Source organism: Eschscholzia californica, unplaced genomic scaffold, assembly GCF_041429995.1.
Source record: "Eschscholzia californica isolate CP2 unplaced genomic scaffold, dmEscCali1.0.p SCAF_6, whole genome shotgun sequence".
In the NCBI taxonomy this organism is placed as follows: Eukaryota; Viridiplantae; Streptophyta; class Magnoliopsida; order Ranunculales; family Papaveraceae; genus Eschscholzia; species Eschscholzia californica.
The window spans coordinates 39,599,069-39,616,095 of NW_028238483.1; the positions used below are offsets into that span (position 1 = coordinate 39,599,069).

Genomic DNA, 17,027 nt, shown 5'->3' on the forward strand with positions numbered 1-17,027 from the left:
GGTATTCCTATTAGTGTTACAAAAATAATGGTCATGCCATAAATAACTTCCATAATTAAAATTTAAGTTTCAAGTCGTGTTCATTGGGCAAAGCGCTCTCTTAAATTCAACAGGAGCTCTGTTAAATTCAACAATTGGAATATTCTATTTTCCCTTTGTTGTTAGGAAGTCAATGTCATGTTGGGTAAGATTAGGTGTTTTATTAGTAAAATGATAAGTATTTTGATTTATAAATGAATGACTTGTATTCAATTAAATAAAGTTGAAGCTTTAACATGTTTTTTTTTTTTTTTTTGTTGAACGAAGTTTTGCTATAGTTAGAAATTTGTACGTAGTATGTAATTTATTTTAAAAGATTATTTGATCATTCTGACAATTATTTGAAAAGCTTATATGAAAACCTAAAGGTGTGACTGAAAATTTTTTGCGATGATTGACTCCCACCGTTAATACGACTACTAATCCACCACTGTTGAGTTTCAAACTTTGCCATGAAAAGAACATTTGTTGATAAAATCTGAGGTTCAAAATACAAAACAACCTCTACGAACATAAATTGAGAAACTTTATTTTAGAACTCATCGAATATAAGGGCTCCTCAATGGATCAAGAGTTTTTATATAATAGATATCAAAACCGATTCTCATGGTGATTGGTGACCTTAAAAATTAAAGAAGAAGACAACTTTCACAATAATCATGTGTCATACGGAGGAGATTTCGTGAAATTCTACAAAATTGTGGATCTTTTCACAATTGTTATAAATTTATGGGCCTCCACGAAATTTTCAAATTACACCAAAAGTCCTTTAGGTCGAGCCTCGAAGGAAACCAAGGACAGAAACTCGGAGCTCAGCTCCGTAGAAGCAGAAGAAGCTCAGAAACCTACCCCTAAGGTATTTTTATTGTATTTGAGTTCACTTAATCAATTAGGGTTTCGATTTCCTCTGTTGTTCATTTGAAATCTTGAATCTTGTTCGTTAAAATAATTTTGGTTTGAATTATATTTTTATTCTTGTTCACTGATTCTTCTCCATGTAGTTGCTGATCAATGATTCTGATCTTACTCTATAATGAGTTCATATGGGTAGATTTGATTGTATACTTTAGGTCTTTTTATCACCACATAATCAATGCCTTATTATTAGGGTTTAGGGTTTAAGTTATCATTTTATTGCTTTTACATCTGCTGTAGTCCATAGAATGTTAGGGTTTTAAAGTGCATTTGCTGTTTAATTCAGTCAAATTTCTGATAATTGATCCGTTTGAGAACTCTTTTTTTTTTCTTAATTTGATATGATTCATTTATTAAACTTGTTGGAGGATTAATAGAGCTATCTCCAGAGTGCTTTTCTAATAATATTATCAATTTTTCTATTCTTGTTTTTGTCTAGTGATCTGTTTTGAAGCTGAAACACGCTTGGGTATAGATGGCTTACAGACGAAGCATCTCCACGAGGGTAGTATTTGCCTCACAGCGGTTGCGGCCGTCTTTCGGATACATTCATCACAACGATGACAGCGAACGCCAACCACCTCCTGCAGATCCATCCAGACCCGCGATTAATAATATACTGATTAATAACCGAAATCTGAGTAGTATGTTCGCTGGGTCTGGTGCTATTTTTCGAGGAGGATCGTCATCATTCTCTTTCCTTCCTGGGCTTGGTGCCTCAGTTTGTAGTTATTCTTCTAGTGCAATTGGAGAAGGATCAAACAAGATAGACTATATAGGAGATGTTGCTGAAATTCTAACAGATAAGAGTTTGGATGTGGTAGCCTCTCAAGGACCGGTTGTAAGTGAAGTGGCAATAGCAGCTGCTGATTCCTTCTTCCCTGTTGCAGCTTTGCAATATGTCATTGATGGTGTGCATACGTTTACTGGCTTTAATTGGTAAGTACTTAACATCATTTGCTTATTTAGCTATGTTCTGCTTTGGGAAATGCTTCTTTGTCTTAGCGTCTTTCTCAGAATTTGACTACGAAGCTGATGTAGCATCTTTTAAGTCACATACTTTCATCAACTGTTTTTTCCTTGTATCTCAATGATTTAAAAGCAACGTTACAAACCATGCCATCATTGCATTTAGCACTAGACGGAGTAAAACTCTTACTCACTGTAGCGCTCTTGTATGTTAATTGCTCATTTTTTTCATGATGCTTAATTAAGCGATTATCTCTATAACGATCATATAAACCACCTAAGGTGCAGTGAAACAAACCATGTTTACACATTACCCACAGAGTTTGAAATTCGCATTTGAAATGCTATGTGCACGTGATTTTAAACATCCTTATTTTCTACTAATCTCGTCTCAAATTTGTGAATCGTATTTTTTTCCCCTCAGGTGGGCTTCCATAGCACTAACAACTCTTATGATTCGACTGGCTACAATTCCACTTTCAATAAATCAAATGAAAGCTTCCTCTAAACTTGCTGTAAGTGTGACTGATGTTATTTTGGTCTTAGCTCGTTGATTTGGACAGCATGAACTCTTAAATTGAATTATGTCGATACCGTTAGTTTATTAACTCAAATAACATTTGATCACGTTAATTATACGAATAGAGAGATAGATACAATTGTTAGACTCAAATCTCAAGTATGTATAAAGAACCATTTCATATAACTAGAAACAAATGGATGCAGCTCACATTTTAATTTGTTTATCAACATGCCTATTCTAAATCTTACTATTGACCTGCTACCCATTTCCGAAACATTTACGTATATCCGGTTCTCCACTACATATCCTAAAAGTTAACATGATGACGATATATTTTTTTTTTATCTGGGTAGTTATTGTAATCACCCATTAGGAATTCTTCTCATTTTATACTTTTTGGTTTCTTATTTTTTGTGAAAATTGTTTTCCATCTACCCAATCGTGTCGAAATTTTCATGTTATGCTGTGATGAATTTGTTTAATTTTGTTTATTGTGTCATTTATTTGCTGTGCATGTCTGATGTCTTCTATTTTTCTTTGTTGTCTAAAAGATGGCATACCTTGTTGTCCTTGTTCATGTTTATATGTGCAGTTGATGAAACCACAGTTGGAAGCAATTAAAGAAGAGATAAATGAGGTATTATAATATGATCTCCTTTTTGTTTGACTTGACTTTAGAAGTTACTAAGCACATCTCAAATCAGTATCAACAGCATTTGGGTACATATGATGTATCGGAATAATAACTCCTAATAAGGTGTGCATACATGTAAAGGCTTCATCATGTCTTTATGCAACAAAGCATGTATAAGATATTTAATAAGTTGGCAAATCACTCACTAGCTATCTTTTTCTGAAATTTCAAACCCAACAATAGTAACTGATTTACTTGGTAACTGGGGGCGGTATAGCGTACTTGGTTTGTCGTTCACATCCATTCTCTGGTGTGTTGCCCCTTTTACTGAAAAAGTCATTTTCAAAAAAATTCTCCTATAATGTAGCAAACCAGAATGTTGTACCAAATACCTGAGGTTCTTACGAAGAAATCTATACAAAGTGTGCAATTGAGCTTATAATTTCCTACCATCAAGGTTCTTCACTAACCAATAGCATTGATGCTATTAGGTTTGCAGTTGCAAGATCCAAGTATATAAGGATGGTAAGAAACCCATGAAGGCTGTCAACAACTTATTGAGACTGAAACCTAACAGGTACCGCTCTTAAAATATCAAAAATATCATCTTTTAGAAACCTAATCTTAATTGAGACTTAAAGTGAAGATTTGGAGATAGATGGGTCTTCCAAAACTCGATAACTTCCTTCTAAAGTGCTGTGAACTTTTTTGTATCAGTTCCCTGATGAAATGTCATAGATCAGGGGCGTCTGGACAACCAAATGTTCATGTTAAATATGGAACCAAAAGCAAAACTTGATAGTGATTAGGGGGTTCTTAAAACACTAAAAAAGATAATAAAGACTGGTCAAATAAATTAATCCAGATATGGGCAACACAAGGGATGGTCCACTAGGGTTGCTTGGCTTGAGAAACACAGTACCTACACGCCTCAATAGGATGCCCAGTAGGATTAACAATAGACCCTCTCATCTTCTTCATATGTTCTTGGATGCTATTGACAGACTATTCTTACACATTTCATTCATTGAACATGTGAGAGTCATTTGATTAAACTCCAGTGTCAGTTTTCTTTCTACTCTTTGAACAACTGTTATAATTTTTTTTCAGGCAGGGGATCCTGATGCTCTTGCTAAGGGTCAGAACCGAATGAAGGCACTGTTTCAAGAGTAAGCATCTAATTTGATATGCTTAATGGAGCTATTTTTTTTTATGTAGAAATCTTGCTTTCCTATTTTCTGTTGGAATCCCATAATAGTTTCCTATGAGAGCGTGATACAAAGGTTTAATGCATATATACATTTATGAAGTGAACCCTGATGCATATGCACCTATTGCGCAAGCATATTATATTTTTCGTGGAAAACAAATGCTTGTTCCTTCAACAAAGAGTCCATGTTACATTTCTTCATATCGCAAATAGAGGGCCCACTCTGACTCGGGATCCTGCAAACTTTTTGCAAATATGAACATATGAATTTATGCCTTGGTGGTGTTTATTTTAGTGGTCTTGTATGAACCAATTCGTTATTCTTATTGAAAAAATAATGTTTCTTGTGCTACAGAAATTAATTTCTATCTGCTTTTCGAACTTGAAAATGACTGATAAATTTCTGCACAGTATATGTCCTTTTATTTTACGTATAAAGTTTTCGCATATTTGCTTTTCTCTTACCCATCTTTATTGTTCATGCCGAATTGATTATGCAGACATGGGGTCACTCCATTTACTCCTTTAAAGGGTATTTTGATTCAGGGTCCAGTTTTCATCAGCTTCTTCATGGCTGTAAGTTCTTTAGATCAGAATCTCTGATATCTTTGATCATTTTTCACATCAATTCTAAATGTTACTGGAATCTAAGCATTTGGACCTTGCTCTTGTTATTTGTAACTTGTAGATTACAAACATGGTAGAGAAAGTCCCTTCTTTTAAAGAGGGTGGATTATTTTGGTTTACTGACCTCACAACTCCGGACGCTTTATACATCTTGCCGGTACTGACATCATTGACCTTTTTGGTGACTGTGGAGGTAGGCATCTTTTTTTTTCCTGAAACAAGAATTTCAACTTGTGCTAGGCTATTGCACTTCTTGCAGTTCTATATATTATATTAAAGTCAGTAGATGTAGCACAAACGTGGCGTCTTTTAGTATTCTTAAATCTGCAGCTTGACTACAATCTTGAAGATCGGACACTTCCAATTCAAACTGTTGCTATTTTGTAGACAGAGGTCTTAAGAAGCATTAGTGGGTTACGCTCTACAGTCCACATATATTTGTAGTCTTAATTCTTAGCTCATTTAGATTTACTTACAAATTATTTTCTTGGATCAACCATGGCTACATCATACACCTGAGGCGTTTAATCTAGACTCTAGAGTAGTATTTTATTGTCCTTACATGGTTATGTACTACCAGACAAGTTTTGGGAACTCGAGTGACTACAAATCTCAAACACAAGTATCTAAGTAACCAAAATGACAAAAAAATACTAAACAGTAATCTAAATACCGAAGCATTTATCCTTTCGCTGTTTTTTCTTTTGGTTTGAAACGTTAATATGTTAATAAGTTAATACATCTGTTATGTACTATATAGTCATCTTTCTAAGCTAATTAGAATGTTTTTCATCCTTTTCTCAGTGTAATATGCAAGAGGGCATGGAAGGGAACGCTTCAGCTGGCACCATGAAAAACTTTTCTAGGCTGATTGCTGTTCTTACAATTCCATTTACGATGAGTTTCCCGAAGGTATGATGTTCCAATAATTTTGAAGTAGCAAGATTCTAAATTTTTTAGAACCCTTTTATTTTTTTAATTGTCTAGTGTATTCATAAACAAAATTTTGACCAGTAGTTTGGTACTGAATAATGGTGGCTTACTGGCTTGTAGTACTGAACTCTTGAACAAGATATTTTAGTAATTCCGGCTTAAACCTCTCTTTACCGCTTCAGGCTTCCAAGTGTTATTACTTCAAAATAAGATTTTAACGTGTCCGGTTGGGGTTCCTTGTTTTGTTGCCCAAAAGAAAGTCAATATATGATAGCAACATGTACATGAAGCTTTAGGTGATACATTTTGTGTTGGTTATAAAGATACGCCAATATTTTTTAGGCTTGGCTCCATGTTCAGTATATTTGTAGGCTTCAACTTTCTGCGCAAACCTCTACAACCCCGTTGAAACGCGCGTAAACCTTACTAGGGAGCCGAAGCCTAGAAAAAATTGTTGGATCCTTTTTCAGAAGAAAATTCGGCTCAGGGAGTTTTGATCAAATTCTATAATATCCCACCACCTTGCGGGTACGCAAGAATAATATCTAATCCCCAATGTACCCAAAATATTGCCGATCCCGACTAATATTCAAAATAAGATGCGATTTTCAGACCACTTAGATCCTTAAGCAAAATTTTGTGTCTTTTGCAGGCAATATTTTGTTACTGGGTGACGACTAACTTCTTTTCACTCATCTATGGACTCGGTAAGTCTTAATTTCTTTTTGGAAGAAACAGTTTCTGTTGAGATTAGCAAGCTTGTGTGATGTAGGAAGGAAAGGTCTAGATCTTCTTTCTTTTTCTAAGAAACGCTAAATCATTACTATTTAGTCAAAGAAACTCAAATCATTACGATATTTTGTTCTTTTATTTTTCTTTTACTAACTCGATTTCGATTCTTTTACAGTTACTAAACGTCCTCGGGTGAAGAAACTCCTCGGCCTTCCTGAACTACCTCCTCCGTCCGCTACTACAACAACTACCTCTGCTACACCACAATCCATTTTCTCTCTCTTTTCGACTGCCAAAAAAGGTACCCAACAAGTTTCTTCATTACTCACCGAACCATTAAAAATTTCAGAACGAAAAATTCCTTCATCTTCTGTTATGAGCCAGAGGATTAGAAGCCTAGAGAAACAAGTGAAAGGAAGAAAGAAAAACAAGAAGAGGTGAGCAAAGCTTCAAACTCAAACATTTAATCCCTTTTTTTATTAGATTTTAATGGTTTTCAATTGTAGTGGTATCGCCAATTCTATGAAAGCGAAAAATAATACCCGTATTTCGTAAAAATTTTGATCGAAAAGATTGTACTGGATCATAGATAAGCATATTAGACATGCTTGAGAATGCATAAATTAACGATCGATAAATTATCATTATTATCGGTTGTAATATGTACTCGTCTCAAAGGTTCTAAATTTCTATGAATGATATTATACCAATTCTGAGTATCTTTAAGGTGAAGTACCTTTTTGTTTGGAAATCTGAATTAGAATTAATTTTTAATGTAATTTATTTGTTCTGTAATCACTATCATAGGCCCACTTAACCAAAAATCCAGACTTTAAGAACCATTAAAAGTTAAAAAAGAAGATCAAATTTCTGATTGATAGTAAATTTCGTCTCCTTTTAAACATATCATTAGAAAAAGAAAGACAAGTCCTGGCAGACTTTATTTATTTTAATTGGATTGTTTTGCAATAGTACTACTTCGAAGATACTTATTTGATAATTAAATCAAGCTTGAAATTGTCCAAAATATTAATATGGGAATTTTAGGTGGTGTTTGTTCCTTTTGAAGGCCTGAATTTGAATATGTTTCATCTCTTCCTCCCTTCATCTCCATGGACTAACTGGTTTTGGAAGCTAGCCATCCCCAACTAGCTATTACTGGTTTGGGGGAGAATCAATTCATCCAAACTGGTTCACATTCCAATTAGAAAATGAACCAGGAGTGGTGGTAATAAAAAGGTGGTGTCGAAAATGAAGATGTGGTGGTGGAGATGAAGAAATGGTGGCGGAAGACTGAAGAGATGGTGTGATGATAGATGAAATTCATAAATTTGTCATTGGGAAATTTATTAAAAAAACAAATTGAGGGGCCATTTTAAAAGTTAGTTATGTTTAGGGGTTATTTTAGTGAATTACTTATATTTAAAGGGGCTAGAATGGAATTACTTTTTTTTATTTATAGGTAGAATTGTTTGGGTTATTTTCCAAAAGCCCCCTACCTTGTAACCAGCTTCCCGCGAAACCCCTTACTTTATAAAAAATACTTAGAAGGTTTCATTTTTTCCGTTACTGTTATCTATTACTCTTTATCCTCCATCTCATCACCTCTGTCTGCCACGTCATCTATCATGCCATGTCATCATCTTCTCCAATAGGATCGCCGGTCGATAAAATTCCGGCGACTTTCATACTCAAAAAAAAAATCTCTCACTTCTCTCTCTAAACACTCAGCGATGGGAAACCCTTCGCCGGAGGTCTGGTTCACCGGATTTGGAAGATCTGGTGAACCAGATCTTAACAAACCTTGAAGGTCAAGATCTATTTAATGTGATTATTCAGCTTTGGGGCTAAAGCATTGTGTAGTCTCAATATAAGCAAAATATTCACTTTTCAGTTTTGTTTATTTTGTCAAATTCTAATTAGAATTTGTTTAAGATTAAGAAATTATCACACATAAAACTGTATTTTCTTAAAGGAAAATGTTCTACTCCCTCCGTCTCAAATTAAGAGACCCACTTTCCCTTTTGATTTGTCTCAAAATAAAAGACCCATTTCTTTTTTTATCATATAAAATCTATCAAATTTCCAACATTATCCTTTATCTCTATATCATACATTTCTCTTCAAGCATTTATTTTCGGTAACAATTTAATTTGGAAGAAATAATAACATCCAATTTGAAAGCAAATATACCATACAAAGGCATGAACAATTTGGATTGTTACTGAAAATAATTTGATCATTAAATAAAATCCAAATTTCTTCCACTTATTTTTGGTAAAGAAATTTAATTTGAATTTAACCAAAAAGAGGAATCTCACTAATCTGAGCATCAAATGAGGGTATAAGTGGAAGAAAAAATATGTGAAAAATATGTAAGAATTTAGGTCTGAGTCTCTTAATTTGAGACGGAGGGAGTAACATATATATATATATATATATATATATATATATACGAAACACCACTTAATATCAATTTAAGTGAATGAAATAAAATCAAGTAACCATCAATGAATGGCGTCATTACTTATCCACTCCAATAGAAAAAAAAAATTAATCTAAATAATAGGTAGATTAATGGGTTATCTCTCAAATGGCCCCAAACTTTGTGACCAGCTTCCTGCCTGACCCCTTACTTTAGCAATAATTTCCGTATGACCCATTTTTCCGTTATTTTTAACTTTCTGTTACTCTCTCTCCTCCATCTAATTTTCTCTCTCTACCAAGTCACCTATCACGCCACATCATCATCTTCTCCGACATAAGTCGCCGGTAGGCCCAATTTCCGGCCGACGACCTTCAATCTTTTTTTATTCTCTCTCTCTAAAAAACATTTTTTTTATTCTCTCTCTCTAAAAAAAAATTTTATTTCCTCTCACCTCTCTCTCTCTAAACTCCGGCGAAGAGAAACCCCCTTTTCCAGAGTTTAGAGAGAGAGAGAGTGGTGAAAAGAAATTAAAAAAAAAAAATTTGAAGGTCGCCGGCCGGAAATTTGGCCGGCCGACGATTTATGCCGGAGAAGATGATGATGTGGCGTGATAGGTGACTTGGAAGAGAGAGAAAATGAGATGGAGGAGAGAGAGTAACGGAAAGTTAAAGATAACGGAAAAAAGGAGGTCATACGAGAATTATTGCTAAAGTAGGGGGCTAGGCAGGAAGCTGGTCACAAAGTTAGGGACCATTTGGGAAATAACCCTAGATTAATTTTCTTAATATAAAGATCTGTTGACAAATGATTCACAAGATTATTCTAAATGCTATCTAATTTTAAATTAGGAAAGGAAAGGTGAAAAGATGTACAAAGTCTTATCATCAAATGTGGTCTACATCCGTACATTTTTCATTTTATATGGTTGAATGAGTTTGACATAATAAATAAGATGATCTCGTCATACAATTAGTTAGTTGATTGACCATGTAACCTTGGTTTTGAAAATAAACAATTAGGCTAAATTTTCGAAAGTGTATTAGAAGTCTCGCCAAAATTTTAATGTAAATTTAGGTCAAAAGCCAATTGTGGGGGTGATAATGAAGGAGAGAGAAGGAAAAAAAGAAGATGGTTAATAACGTAAATTAGTAAAACTAATAAAAGGACTTACATCCTAAATTATTTTAAGGGTAGTTTAGTTACACATGAAACAACTTAACTTGGACCTCAAATCCGTCAGTTGAAGGGGGTAATTTCAATTCCATATTAAAAAGGGGGCATATTTTACATAAAGTTTCTGGTAGGGAGTAACTTGAAATAAACCTTTATCTCATGAACCTTTGATCAAAATGGCGGGGGTTGGAAAATTTAAAGATGACGTTTATTAGATATACCAGTTTAAGCTAAAAGACTTTCCAGTTGTTGATCAAATCAAACCTAATTAAACTATCAATTTAACCTAAACTGTTGCTTTCTCTCTCTTAAATAATCATTCCAAAAGTGGTAGTTTGATCAAACTTTGAATCTTCTCTCTAAATGAAATTTCTGTTTTACCAAAACCCTTATTAAACCATATCTTCTTCCATTTGACCTTTTCTCAAATTCTTCTTCTTATAGTCATGACTTTAGAGAGAGAGAGAGATTGATTAGATTTCAAGCAAGTTGTTTAGAGAGAGAGAGAGAGAGAGAAGATTAGATTTTGAGATAATCACAATGGCGGAGAAGAGATTTATAGTTGAGATTGAGAAAGGGAAGGAATCTGTTAATGGAAAACCGTCGATTGGACCAGTTTATCGGAGTTTGTTTGCAAAAGATGGATTTCCGGAGCCAATTGAAGGTTTGGAGAGTTGTTGGGATGTTTTCCGGTAAGTTACTCGATTATCTTTTGAAATTTCTGAGCTTTCAAACCCCAGTTTCTTCTTTTTGAATGCCAAAACGTTGATTTCTGTTGTTCCTTGTGATTTTGATTAGTTCTAACTGGAGACATTTTGTTTGCCGAAATCAAAGTTTTATCTTCAATTTGTGAAATTTTGTTTCTGAATTAGCAGAGATTTAATCAACTCATTAAAAAATTTGACACTCTTTGAAGTTGAATCCTACTGATTTCATATATTTGCACCCAAAGTTACATGCATGAAAGATTTCTCTATGTTAAGTGTGTGGTCATGGGACTCGAAACCAATTGGCTTTGAGTTGATCACCACAAACTTAACATGGTTGACATCTAGTACCATAGGCCGCAGGGAAACATATTCTGTGGAGTCTGTCATGTATAAAGGTTCAGTATTTTAATGTTGATACCATGGTTTGTGTTTATTTGCTATATGTTGCAGTATTTCTGCCGAAAAATATCCTGGTAACCCAATGCTCGGTCACCGTGAGGTTGTGGATGGGCAGGTGAGTCTGGGGGAAATTGATGATCTTTGCTTCTGACAGCTTCCAATTTTGTATTTCCACTACTTATATGAAGTCCTGAAGTTTTATAGTAATGAATAGTTTGGTGTATATTTTCCTTGCACTTGCAGCCAGGGAAGTATGTTTGGTTAACGTACAAGGAGGTATACGATATTGTAATAAAAGTTGGGCGTGCTATCCGCAGTTGTGGTATTGAGAAGGTAGTTTTATGATCTTGCCAAACTCTGGTTGCATGTTTAAGTTTTGAAATAAACATGTCCTATCTTTGATGGTTGTCAATTGTCATAGATTTGTTTCATTAGTCATGAAATACCACTTGCCTTTGACTTCCTTTACTACAAATCTCCAGGGAGGTCGTTGTGGTATCTATGGTGTCAATTGTCCGGAATGGGTTATGAGTATGGAGGTATGTGAACTTGGTTAATGTTAATATCATCTTAATGGGATTTTGCTAGTTTAGGTTGTTTCAACATATAAAGTTATTCTTTCATATTAATCTAATCTTTATGTGGAAATTGTGTTCTAAGTGGTGGAATTATCTTTTTCGAGGTTTCTTATTCAACGTAGTATCTCGCACCTTTTATTATATTTGTAATCCACTTTTACAAATTTCTGCAGGCTTGCAATGCTCATGGGATCTATTGTGTTCCGTTATATGATTCTCTTGGTATGCGCTATGTATTTTGGTGCTTTGCTGCATAATCGCGTATTTACTTCTCCAAAATCTGTCTTCAACATCATTCTAATCCTATGCATGATGAGATTTCTTAGGTATCTCTATCCTCATTCCTCAATGTCCTTAATTGAAATTTGTTTGGTTGCTTTTTGTTTCGGTTAAATAGGTGCCGGAGCTGTGGAATTTATTTTGTGCCATGCAGAGATTTCAATTGTTTTTGCAGAAGAAACAAAGATTTCTGAGGTAGATGGGGCTCGCTATTTCTTCCGTCTTTTATATAACTTTCTATAGTGATAATCCCATATTTCTTTTGCCTGGGGCTACAAGTGCCAGCAAACTTAGTGAGTGCTAAGGCCTTCTAGCTGGGCTCTGGACCCTTCCCAGCAGCAAAACACTGTGCTTTTTAGTTTTTAGAGTTGGACCAGGGCGTCTAAAGCATTGACGATATGACGACATCGATAACTACGTGGGCCTAATTCGTCAAATCTATCACTCCAGAACAGGCTTCATGGGTTACTATAGCAGAAAAAATGAAGACCGATTGCAATTTATGATTTCATTTAGATGTATCCTGTAATCTTTTCAAGGAGTGTGCTTAATATATACCTGTTCTTTCCTTTTACCAGGTGCTGAAAACATTTCCTAATACAAGTGATTATGTGAAAAGTAAGTTTTAGATTTCTTTCTTAGCTTCTCTGTCAAATGGTTGTAGTTTTTCATATATTGATGAATTATTTCTTTGTGTAGCAATTGTGAGCTTTGGCAAGATTAAACCTGAAGACAAAGAAGCTGCTGAAAAGTTTGGTTTGGCAATGTATTCTTGGAATGACTTTTTGCAACTGGTATACTGAATTACTGACTACTTTGAGCCTTATCTTGGATACTAAATATCTGAGTAATTATTGTTTTTGTATGAGTCCTAATCTTATGTTTCATCAATTAGAATCGATATTTATTTTCTGTTAGTTGCTAGTTGGGAACTAATTATTCCGAAGAGCATGGGACTTTAGATAGCCAAATTCACCATTTTGTGATTTTCGTGGTTTCATATATTGGATATAACTTTCATCACTTGTTCTAATTTGCAGGGAGAGAATAAGCCTTTTGATCTTCCAGTGACACAAAAGAATGACATTTGTACAATAATGTATACGAGTGGAACAACCGGTGACCCTAAAGGAGTAATGATTTCAAATGGTAGCATTGTTTCTTTTATAGCTGGTGTGAGACGACTATTTGAGTCGGTTAACGAAGCGGTAAAAGTCTACTCATCTCAATTTAGTGTTAAGTTGTGAACTTAAGAAGATTTAGGTGTTTTTTTCATCCTTTAAACTTTAAACTAAAACATCTTGAATTGTGCTGATGTACTGTGCCCCCATTGTGTTCTTAATGATTCTATTTCATATGGCATTTATCTTAAAAATTTTGAACAGATCAACGATAAAGATGTTTATATGTCATATCTTCCACTAGCCCACATATTTGATCGAGTGATTGAAGAGTTGTTCATCCATCATGGTGCTGCAATTGGATTTTGGCGTGGGGTAAGTTTCATACTGCATACATGATAACTTTAATAAACATCCAACTTAATGTCACTAGTTGCATTTTCAGGACGTCAAATTGTTGATCGATGACCTTGGGGAACTAAAACCAACTACTTTCTGCGCTGTTCCACGTGTGTTAGATAAGATTTATACAGGTATCTAAATTTCATACCTATATAATATATATAGGTATGAAATTACAAACTGCGTTATTTGCATTTGAACCAGTTTTAGTATTGTAGAACCCTAGCAGCACTGCAGCATATATGATCATAATTACAAAATGCGTCATTTGAACATAGTTACAAACTGCGTTATTTGCATTTGAACCAGCATTAGCTGTAGTTTATTATGTAAATGCATTTCTGGTACAAAAGTGGGTGCATCTTATTTCATAACTTATGGTGGAATGAGTCAAAGAGACGTGTTTTACAAAGATTAGATTTTGTTCGTATTATTGCAGGTATGACAGAAAAGGTTGCTTCTGGGGGTTTCTTAAAGCACAAACTGTTTAACTTTGCATTTTGGTTGTAAGTTCTATTCCTTGGCTTTTGATGAGTAGACCCTATAATATGCGGTTGAGTCTTGCGCAGAGTTAATTAGACAAACTGGTCCTTATTTGATATTTGGTGGTTTAACTTATGCCATTTGGGAAATTCTGCAGAAAGCAGAACAGCATGAAGAAGGGAAGCAAACATGAAGAGGCTGCTCCTATTTGCGACAAAATTGTGTTCAGCAAGGTAAGTAGATTTGTGAAATCTACCGTGTTATCAAGTTTCACTGAAATAGCGAACCCCCATAATCTATTTCAACTGCTTCGTTTGAATTGTCTTTAGGTAAAGCAACGATTGGGAGGAAATGTACGAACTATTTTATCTGGAGGAGCACCACTTGCTTCACATGTGGAATCTTTTCTACGAGTGGTAACATGTGCTCATGTTCAACAAGGATATGGTACGCAGTCTTTCCAAAATGAAACAGAGATTGTTATACTTGCTTGTTCGTTTTTTTCCGAAAAAGTATTTTAATCAGATCCATTTCAGTTTATAATATTCAACTTGATGATAAGAGTTTCTGTTGATCTTTAAAGAAGTACAAGTCAAAATCTGGTATAAGATTCAATAGTCTCATATAACGAATGGAAGTTTCTTGTGCCTTCCTAGCTGAACTTCAAAGGAGTTCAGTAGTGAACTTTTTAGCAAATATAAACTTGTTGATTCTAGCTGTTCTATATATATATATATATATATATTTGGACAACTCGTGTGATTTTTAACAAATGGTTTGAATTTTATGTTAATATAGGTTTGACAGAAACCTGTGGGGGGACTTTTGTCTCATTACCAGACGAACTATCGATGCTTGGAACAGTAGGCCCTCCTGTACCAAACGTTGATGTGCGTCTGGAATCTGTTCCGGAAATGGGATATGATGCTCTTTCAAGCACACCTCGTGGAGAAATCTGTGTGCGAGGGAAAACCCTGTTCACGGGATACTTCAAACGTGAAGACCTCACCAAAGAGGTTATGGTTGATGGATGGTTCCACACAGGTTTGTTTTAGTCCTCGCCTTTAAGGACCCTCTTTTGAAAATTTAACAAATGGTTTTGGGTGTAATTATAAGTCATTACGAGCGTTAAACCACATAATACTAGTTGTTTTAGGTTGACCACAATATTTTACAATTACGAGTTTTAAGTCTCTTCTAATATTTATAAACGAGTCTTGTTGGGTGGTTTGTGTCTCTCCACTGGAGACACCAACAGTTCGAGTCCTATTGTATAAAAAGTGTCTGATGTAAGAAGGAACTGTCTCAATACAATCCACATCGTTGAGCCCACTATCATAGATAGTTCTACAGGGTATAAGGTTTTTCCTTTGCGTGGTTCTGCCTAGACCATCTCAGGCTTCTCTATGTGACCAATCTAGGCACCAAATTCACACAAAAAGCCTAGCCATTATATACTGTGTTATGTTAAAACTCGGTCTACAAGGCCTTCCAAAGCCATGTAGAACTAAGTGCCTTGCACCTGAAACTTCTGTATGACATCAGTTCTTTATATATATATATATATATATAAATGCTCTTTCCTCTACAAGAGCTAAGATTCATTGTTAGAAGATGGCCTTTATTCATGTCTCATGGTGTTATATAATCAGGGGATATTGGTGAATGGCAACCAAATGGAAGCATGAAAATAATCGACAGGAAGAAAAACATTTTTAAGCTTTCACAAGGTGAATATGTTGCTGTGGAAAACCTGGAGAATGTTTACGGTCTTGTCTCTGCTATCGATTCGGTATACATTCTTGTAACTTTCTCTAAGATGACAACTTAAAATTGATATTGTGATATTACGTGAAAACCCGAGAGATTTGGATATAAGAGTCTACTTTAAGCTTATAATGTGTACCCATGTCTTACTGTCTGTTGCAGATTTGGATATACGGGAGCAGCTTTGAGTCCTTCCTCGTTGCCATTATCAACCCCAACCAACAAGCACTTCAGCGTTGGGCAGAAGATAATGGACTAGATGGAGACCTTGCTTCCCTCTGCCAAAATCCTAAAGCGAAGGAATTCATCATTGGTGAACTAAGCAAAATTGGGAAAGAAAAGAAGGTTCTCTTTCAGTCTTTCTTGCTTGCTTGATCTGAATAGCCTTATGTTATTTGAAACCTCAGCGATTCTAACGTGTCACTGTTCTTTCACAGTTGAAAGGTTTTGAGTTTGTTAGATCTGTCCATCTCGACCCAGTTCCTTTTGATATGGATCGTGACCTACTCACCCCAACGTACAAGAAGAAGCGACCTCAGTTGCTCAAATACTATCAGGTAATAAGTTTTCTCACTCATTATGGATAACATCATACTAAGTTCTATGGCCAATTCATTTTTATCTGCATATCGTTCTAGCGATATTCATTACGAGGTGTTTCTCGAGTCAATGTGTTGGAATCTCCATATTGATTGAAGAACTTGTGTCTCAGGGTATCATTGACACCATGTACAAAAGCAGCAGCAAGTAAGCGTTCTGTTACAAATGATCGGTGCTCAGGATGAAATGTTGCGGGTAATAAACATCGAAATATTTCTCTTATATAGTTATATTCATATAGTAAATGCATTATATTCTGATTTCACTATCCACTTGTTATCTATCTATGATTGTACAGACTTCCAAAATCTATATATATAGAAAGAGATATTCTACCAGTTCATTTACAACTACTGCCTCAACTTGTTAATATGTATTACTCTGAAATTCTTGAAACATCAAGTGCCTTATAGTGAAAATTTTACTTGTTTAATATGATTTGTTTGAATTCTTTCACATCTAGCAAGAGTGGATATATATTTGAGAACTTTTCTTATAATATCAT

The 17,027-nt window shown here is 34.9% G+C and overlaps 2 protein-coding genes across 2 annotated transcripts; both read left to right on the forward strand.

The window, feature by feature from the left end:
• Window positions 1-794: 794 nt before the first annotated feature.
• LOC147534723 (mitochondrial inner membrane protein OXA1-like) lies at window positions 795-7,292 on the forward strand. Its single transcript, XM_086647240.1, has 10 exons — window positions 795-895; window positions 1,394-1,893; window positions 2,348-2,438; window positions 3,039-3,083; window positions 4,191-4,249; window positions 4,791-4,866; window positions 4,979-5,110; window positions 5,722-5,829; window positions 6,503-6,557; window positions 6,758-7,292. Exons 2-10 carry the CDS (start codon window positions 1,430-1,432, stop codon window positions 7,021-7,023), a joined length of 1,296 nt encoding a protein of 431 aa, XP_086503366.1. The 5' UTR covers window positions 795-895; window positions 1,394-1,429; the 3' UTR covers window positions 7,024-7,292.
• A 3,027-nt stretch (window positions 7,293-10,319) lies between these two features.
• Window positions 10,320-16,955, forward strand: LOC147534724 (long chain acyl-CoA synthetase 4-like). Its single transcript, XM_086645364.1, has 19 exons — window positions 10,320-10,875; window positions 11,344-11,407; window positions 11,536-11,625; window positions 11,775-11,831; window positions 12,044-12,092; window positions 12,268-12,344; window positions 12,728-12,767; window positions 12,849-12,943; window positions 13,190-13,357; window positions 13,535-13,645; window positions 13,716-13,803; window positions 14,112-14,178; window positions 14,313-14,388; window positions 14,485-14,602; window positions 14,954-15,199; window positions 15,808-15,947; window positions 16,085-16,267; window positions 16,360-16,479; window positions 16,635-16,955. The coding sequence occupies exons 1-19, from the start codon at window positions 10,724-10,726 to the stop codon at window positions 16,671-16,673; spliced, it is 1,980 nt and encodes a 659-aa protein (XP_086501490.1). The 5' UTR covers window positions 10,320-10,723; the 3' UTR covers window positions 16,674-16,955.
• Window positions 16,956-17,027: the final 72 nt, after the last annotated feature.

Excerpts from the sequence above, each read along its gene's own strand:
- LOC147534723 (XM_086647240.1), top strand. The coding sequence starts at position 1,430 with ATGGCTTACAGACGAAGCATCTCCACGAGGGTAGTATTTGCCTCACAG. Across the intron at positions 4,867-4,978 it reads TCATCAGCTTCTTCATGGCT|ATTACAAACATGGTAGAGAA; the intron begins GTAAGTTCTTTA and ends TGTAACTTGTAG. Across the intron at positions 6,558-6,757 it reads TTCACTCATCTATGGACTCG|TTACTAAACGTCCTCGGGTG; the intron begins GTAAGTCTTAAT and ends ATTCTTTTACAG.
- LOC147534724 (XM_086645364.1), top strand. The coding sequence starts at position 10,724 with ATGGCGGAGAAGAGATTTATAGTTGAGATTGAGAAAGGGAAGGAATCT. Across the intron at positions 11,408-11,535 it reads GTGAGGTTGTGGATGGGCAG|CCAGGGAAGTATGTTTGGTT; the intron begins GTGAGTCTGGGG and ends TTGCACTTGCAG. Across the intron at positions 12,944-13,189 it reads GGAATGACTTTTTGCAACTG|GGAGAGAATAAGCCTTTTGA; the intron begins GTATACTGAATT and ends TCTAATTTGCAG.